The 7,559-nt window shown below is 46.0% G+C and overlaps 1 protein-coding gene across 1 annotated transcript in view; it reads left to right on the forward strand.

The window, feature by feature from the left end:
- TP53INP1 (tumor protein p53 inducible nuclear protein 1) overlaps positions 1-7,559 on the forward strand; it is an 18,004-nt gene that overhangs the window by 1,655 nt on the left and 8,790 nt on the right. Inside the window, exon 2 of the mRNA XM_015560918.1 lies at positions 5,783-6,088. Coding sequence (XP_015416404.1) covers positions 5,925-6,088 — 164 coding nt within the window. The 5' untranslated portion in view covers positions 5,783-5,924. The remainder of the gene's footprint in view (positions 1-5,782; positions 6,089-7,559) is intronic.

Genomic DNA, 7,559 nt, shown 5'->3' on the forward strand with positions numbered 1-7,559 from the left:
GTCGAGCCTGGGTGAGGGGATGAGGGCTGTTTGCAGCTGTTCACACACCATTCAGGGTAGGGTTCCCCACTGGGGTGCCTGGCCAGCCTCGGTGAGGGGCTGAGGGCTTTTTTCAGGCTGGGGGTGACTGAACTCCTAAACGCTCCTTTTTTCCTTTCTTTTTTTAATTTTTTTATTCTGGGCCAGCTTTAGCTCTGGCTCCAGCTCTGAGGCCTCTGCTGCTGAAAGCGGAATCGGGCCCTGATTTGCTTCGGTTCTACAATCGAAACTCTGTATCAACTCCAGCTCTGACTCCAGCTCTGAGATCCCAGCTCCCTGAAAGCTGGTTTCTGGGTTTTTTTTTAAGCTTCTATTTGTTACTATGTTTCTTAAACTGCAGGCTGAGAGGCCGGCAAGGCGGGCGGGGACGTTGCAGTCCTCCATCACTGAAGCAAGCAAGCCTCATGTTCAGTTTAAGCTTCCTGGCTGCCAGCCACCATCTTGGCTGACAGTTCATTTGCATATCGCCCCTGATTAGCCAATGGGAAGGGTAGCGGTCGTACGCCAATTACCATGTTTCTCTTTTATTAGATAAGGATTTTGCAGATAAAGACACTCAGACCCAAAGATGCTAAATTACTTGCTCACAGTCAACAACTGACATGAACTTGTTAATATTTACCAGATATCGCCTATGTGCCAGGTGCTATTTTAAGTGGTTTACACTTATTTCTTACTAATCCCTGTTTTGGAGGTAAGAAAACTCAGGCATAAAAAGTTACTAAATATCCTAAATTCAGGCAAGATGCAAGTAGCAGAGCCAAGATCAAACACAGCAGGCTGACACCAGAGCCAGGCTGCCTGTAGGTTGGTGCCTTCTCAGTGAGAAGCTAACAAGCTCCTTCAGATTAGCAACCCCTTTCTCAAACGAGAATGCTCTTCCCCAGAAGTGTCAACTCAGCCACCTTCCTCTGCTCACAGAGCACTTCTACTTGTGTAATATGCAAAACATTGATGATGAAATGGTAAGTAACAGGATACAAAACTGCTTTCACTAGACTATCACTAATGATAAAAAGAAACGTGTAGAAGGAAAGGCTAGAGCAAAATGTACCCTACGCTAACAAAGGCTGCAACAAGACATGGAATAATAACTCTTTTCTAAACTTTCTATAATGTTATTTCCTTCACTTTATAATGAAAAGAGCATTTTTTAAAGGGAGGTGTTTTGAGCCAGGGTGACAGGGACAAAGCTGCCTTGAGATGCTGGGGCCCCAACAGACACTTTGTTTTCTTTCTCCACTGGGGTGAGCCTGCTCAGTTGAGGCTGGTTAGGGCTGAAGGCTTGCAGGTGCCCCCCAAAAAGCAGCACCACCTGCCTAGGCCTCTTGACTGAATTCGGAGCTGTATTTGTAAACCTGTCCTCTGGGGAATTTTCACTGTGGCTTTATCATTGCCCTAGAGTTGTGAACATCAGCAAGTCAGAGACGTGGTGAGGAGTGAAGTCCCTCCTGCTTTGCTCTTTAGCTCCACATGGAACCAGCCGGGTGGAGAGCACTGTTGTGGTGGGAGCCAAGGCCCAGAGTGGTGGTGAATGGGTAGAGAGTCCCTGGGTCACCGGGAGGGCAGGCAAGACTCCGTTCTGTATCCTTCCCCTGGGATCCAACAGGTGTGTCACTGAAAAACCAGCAGTGACTCGAGAGATGAGGATGAGCCTCTTGACTGACTGCTCCTGAACACGGCGCACCCCAGCTTGGGTGCCCTTGCAGGGCCTGGGACACTTGGCGGCCGCCTCTGACTGCAGGAAGACAAAAGATGGGCGTGTGCCACCCCATGGAAAAGCTCCTCCGGACACAGACCCCTTTACTGGGACAGGGTGGTGTGTGTTCAGGACAAGCTGGCTTCCATCGCGTGGGTTTGGAGCTGTAGCCAGAGGGGCAGTTTGCAGTTTGGGAACCCACGGTGACCCCAGCAGTGTTTTCTGTCTTACAGCTGCCATTTGTCTGGTCTGGGCCCCAAGTAGCATCACAGTTGGGGGACACGGAGTTCCCTTAGGATAAGCAAGGGTTCTCCTGTGCGTGTGTCCTCTGCCATCCCACCCCCTAACCTCCATATGGAAGAGAAATGGAGCAGAGATATTTAAAATAACTTTTCCCCTTCTAGTTTATATATGCAAAACCTTTATTACACCAAAGCTTGTGATTGTCCATCTTTGGGATATGTGTCACACCACACAAGGTCAGGCGAACTACATATCCGGCTTTTCTCCTAACTTGTACATGGAACGTAAAGCTGAATTTGCATTCTCAGACTAGAGCTCCAGCCCTTACGATTTGGCCGCGTTGCTTTCCAGAAGGGTTTCGGGAAGACTGTTACGCAAGTGACACTTCCTGTTTACCTGTTTTCATATTTAATGGCTTAGGGGGATGGGTTGTGAGCGCAAAAGTATTCAAATGTCATTGATTTGAAGACACATTCGTAGTACTACATAGTCATAATAGCATGCCAAACAATTGTAACAGTCCAATTTGGATGTAAAAATGTGAACCAGGAATCTCATGAGCTACAGATTCTAACTCATTTACAGCTAACAGTGATTGCTTTGGAAGTGAAGTGTCAGCCCTGGCTGGTGTTCCTCAGTGGTTAGAGTGCCATGGGTTCAATTCCTAGTCAGGGCACATGCGTGAGGCAACCAATCAGTGTTTCTCACATGTTTCTACCCCATCCCTTCCTCTCTCTCTAGAATCAGTGAAAAACATCCTCTGGTGAGGATTTTTTTTTTTTAAGTGAAATGTCAAAAGTCTTAAGTTATGGATTCAAGGCTCATGCTCATGAGAAAAAGAAGTGTCTTTTAGCGAGACACCTTTCATCCTCCCTAGGTGGTCCCATCCACTCTTAGGTTTCTGTCACCCACTCTGCGTTGACAACTCCCAAGGCTGTGCCCCCAGCGAGGGTGTGCCCTTGAGCTCCAATGCCCTATGTTCAGTTGCCTACTAGACACCGCCAGGTGCATGCCGTGAGGTTTCCCAATTCAGCCTGTCCAGAATGCGCAACCTGCACCTTAGGCAGTATTCCTGTTCCGGTAAATGGTCTCACCGTCCTCCAGCTGGCCAAACCTGGGTCATCCTTGACTTTCCCCTCCCTTTCATTGCGTCGCCCCGTCCAGCCTGCGCTCAACTATCCACCTGAATCCTAGACACACTGAAGGTGCCGCCTCCTCACTCAGTGCAGGTTTCCTTCTCCCCTTCCTCCATTCTTGATTGTCCCAGCCACTCAAGATTCTTTCCCTGACCTCTGAGGGACAGCCAGTCCCTCTCCCATGGCATGTGTCACGCCGATCGTTACACCCGCCATGGAGGGCTTTATTTACTACTGTCTTCCTGCATGGAACACTACATCTGATGCCTAGTAAGTGCTCAATAAGTATTTGTGGAATAGTCGATATTGACTGAGAACTTTGTGCCAAATGCCTTGCCAAGAAGTTGCCTGCATTATCTCATTTCATTTTTTTGTATATATATATTTTTACTGATTTCAGGGAGGGAGAGGGAAACATCAATGATGAGAAGGAACCATTGATCGGCTGCCTCCTAAATGTGCGCCCCCTACTGGGGATCAAGCCCGCAAACCTGGCAATGCGCCCTGACCTTGAATCAAACCGTGACCTCCTGGTTCATAGGTTGATGCTCATCCACAGAGCCTCACTGGCTAGGCCGTTATCTCATTTTACTAGAGTAGGATCAGGGATCTCACCTTGCAGGTGGTGACTGGCAGGGTGGGGGGGACACCAGGAAGGTTGTCTTCAACTAGGATGAGAGTGGTGGGGGAAGTAGGTGGGTTGAGCCACACACAGGCAGCTGGAGTCAAGAGCACTTGCTGACAGTTGGGAGGAGTGGAGGGATGGGGAACAGGGAGGGCGGCCAGGCGTAAAGAAAGCCATGGGTAACTGCGGGATGCTGCTGCTGCTTCCTGAGCATGGGATGAAGGGCGGTGCCTACGTTTGTGGGGAAAATTAAAAGTTCTCTTTGGTGTTAGCTTTGATATGCTCTTCAGGTAACCAGGGAGACATGCATACATAAAACCTGGAATAAGATCAGACAAGGCTGGAGTTCCTCATTTAGAACTCACCAGAACTCCCCGAGGTGGACTGCTGCCAGTGGCAACAGTGTTCACTTCCCAACTCACAGGACGGAAGCCGCAGAGCCAGCACTGAGCCGGGCACACAGACCTCTGCTGCCCCTGCGCAGTGAGTGGCTGTTTCCACCTTCGTTTTCTACAGTGTCAGTTTTTCCATGCCAGCTGTAGAATTGTGAAGCTTAAAATGTGCAGTACTTGCCGACTTTACATGCATTTAGGTATGCTTATAGTCACACACCAGAAATACACAGCACAAGAGATGAAGGCCTGGCATAGGGGGACACTGTCACTGGGTTCATTTGGCAGCTCCTGAGCAATTGCCTCAGGACTGTTAATATCTAGTTTTTGCTCCTCTACTTACAGAAAAGCAGTATTGCAGCTTGAAATTATTTAAAGGTATATAATGAAATAAATTCCAATTTATCCCTTACGGTAAAAGCAAAGGTGTGAAAAAGAACCAAGTCCTTCCCTCTTTTTTTTTATTTTGCAAGTCTCCAATAGTGTTTATACTCACAATGCTCTTACCTTATTAAAAAAATGAATTCTAGAATGAATTACCATTTTATTTACAAGAAACTGTTCCTAATTCATATGATAAACAGTTAAATTTCCGTTTTGGATTTGATGCTGCACTAAGAGCTGAGGCAACAAAAATGAATGGCATTGTCCCTGCCCTGAAGAAGTTGTCACTCTAGCCACAGAGGTCCACGTCCTGTGGGTGAGACAGTGCTCGCCACATCAGGACGGCTGGGAGCGGGCGGTGGCTTGGGAACCTTCCAGGCCAGAGGCACAGCCTGAATTGGGCTGTGAAAGTAAATTCTACAAGCACTGAATCCATTCAGTTTTTGAAAAATTTTTTTATCTTTTAATTACAGTTTACATACCGTATAGTTTCAGGTGTACATCAGAGTGGTTAGACAGTCATGTACTTTACAAAGTGTCCCCCACATAATTCAAGTACCAATCCGGCACTATCCGTGGTTATTACATCATTGACTATATTCCCAACGTTGTACTTTACATCCCCTACCAAGTTGTACTTCTAAAACCCTTCAACTTTTTTACCCAGTCCCCCACCCTCCTCCCTCTGGCAACCATCACTTTATTTTCTGTATCTATGCCAACTCTTTCCTTTTTATTTCACATTTTAAGACATTGAAAGGTTGTGTTTGAGCACTCATTTATGTTTTGTAAATAATGGCTATTGCAGTTCTTGTGTTTGGCTCTTGCAGGAAAGGAACAGCTGTAACTGAAGGCTAAGGCATGTGCTTTCTTCTAAGGGTGTATGTGTGCACTTTTATGTAATTTTTAATCCTCACCCAGGGATGTGTTTGGTTTTTTAATTGATTTTTACAGAAAGAGAGGGAGGGAGCGAGGGAGGGAGGGAAGAAGGGAGGAAGCAAGAGAGAGAAGAGAGGAGAGAGAGAGAAATGAATTGAAACATGAATCAGTTGCCTCCTGTACGCTCCCAGACTGGGGATGGAACCCACAACCTGGGTATGTGCCCTGACTGGAAGTTTAACCTGTAACCTTTTGGTGCATGGGACAATGCTCCAACCAGCTGAACCACCTGGTTAACCCTGTGTGTGCACTTCTGAAACGACATAAACATATTATATAAAGAGATGCTGATTTGAAATAACCTTATTTTTCTGTTTTATTTTAGGGATAATGACTCTCCTCCCTGCCGAAACTGAAGAAGCACCTTGTGCACTTTAATCTCCTGTCAGTGCATCAGGCTGGCTAAAGACGGCTTTGAAATCTCAGCTATAAAGACATCCAGCCAAAGTCTCAATCTTGCCTTAACAATGTTCCAGAGACTGAACAAAATGTTTTTGGGTGAAGGCAATACTTCCAACCAAGAGCCAGAATTTAGTGAGAAGGAAGATGATGAATGGATTCTTGTCGACTTCATAGGTAAGGTATCTTCTGCCATTAATCATCAAGCAAAAGTGGAAACACTTGCATCTTAGTTTCTGCATAAGAAAATCAATAACTTTGAAGGTTCTTAAGACTTAAAAGTAAATAAACAAAAATTTGTATTAAAATATTGCAGAAACAGCCCGACCAGTGTGGCTCAGTAGTTGAGTGTTGACCTATGAACCAGGAGGTCATAGTTCGATTCCTGGTCAGTGTACATGGCTGGGTTTCGGGCTTGATCCCCAGTAGGAGGTGTACAAAAGGCAGCCGATCAATGATTCTCTCTCATCATTGATGTTTCTCTCTCTCTGCCTCTCCCTTCCTCTCTGAAATCAATAAAAACATACATATTTTTTAAGTTGCAGAAACATCCTGTGCTAGGTGATCAGTTAATGAAATTGATTGACATTAGATGTCCCAGTTTTGCAATTCTTATACCCTGATCAAATCAGGGGCACTTAAAAAATGTTTTTATTTGCCCTGACCGGTTTGGCTCAGTGGATGGAGCGTCGGCCTGCGGACTGGAAGGTCCCAGGTTCGATTCCGGTTAGGGGCATGTGCCTTGGTTGCGGGCACATCCCCAGTGGGGAGTGTGCAGGAGGCAGCTGGTTGATGTTTCTCTCTCATCGATGTTTCTAACTCTCTATCCCTCTCCCTTCCTCTCTGTAAAAAATCAATAAAATATTTTTAAAAAAGTTTTTATTTATTTTCGAGAGAGAGGAAGGAAAGGTGATAGAAACATCAGTGCTACGTGCCCCCAACTGGCGCCTGGGCCAGCAACCTGGGCATGTGCCCTAGCCAGGAATTGAACCTGTAATCTCTTGGTTCATGGTTGAAACTCAACCATTGAGCCACACTGGCTGGGCAAATCAGGAGCACTTTAATAGAAAACCCTCAGACTAGATAAGCAAAAACCATATGACTGGTTACATGTTTACTCAGTAGAACAGAAATAGTCTGAAAACCTTCCTGCAAAGCCAACATAATCCACCCCACACAGTGATACACCACACATACACAGTGCTCAGAAATTATTTTATGGTCTCTGAGTGAACAGAAATGATTTTGTTTCTGACCTAAATAAAGGAAGGAAGCCTGGTTGGTGTGGCTCAGTTGGTCGAGCATCGTCCCATGCACCAAGAGGTTGCAGGTTCGATTCCTGGTCAGGGCACATGCCTGGGTTTCGGGCTTGATCCCCAGGGCAGGGTGGGGGTGGTGAGGGTGTGTGCAAGAGGCAGCCCATTGATGTTTCTCTCTCAGTGATGTTTCTATTTCTCACATCCTCTTCCTCTCACTCTAAAATCAATAAAAACATATTTTTAAAAAAAGAAAAGAATGTGCCCTGGCTGGCATAGCTCATTTGGTTAGGCAGTGGTTCTCAACCTATGGGTCACGACCATCGGAAAACACATATAGCATATAAGATATTTACATTACGATTCATAACAGTAGCGCAATTACAGTTATGAAGTAGCAATGAAAATAATTTTATGGTTGGGGGTCACCACAACATGAGGAACTAT

Source organism: Myotis davidii, unplaced genomic scaffold (assembly GCF_000327345.1).
Source record: "Myotis davidii unplaced genomic scaffold, ASM32734v1 scaffold390, whole genome shotgun sequence".
NCBI classification, from domain to species: Eukaryota; Metazoa; Chordata; class Mammalia; order Chiroptera; family Vespertilionidae; genus Myotis; species Myotis davidii.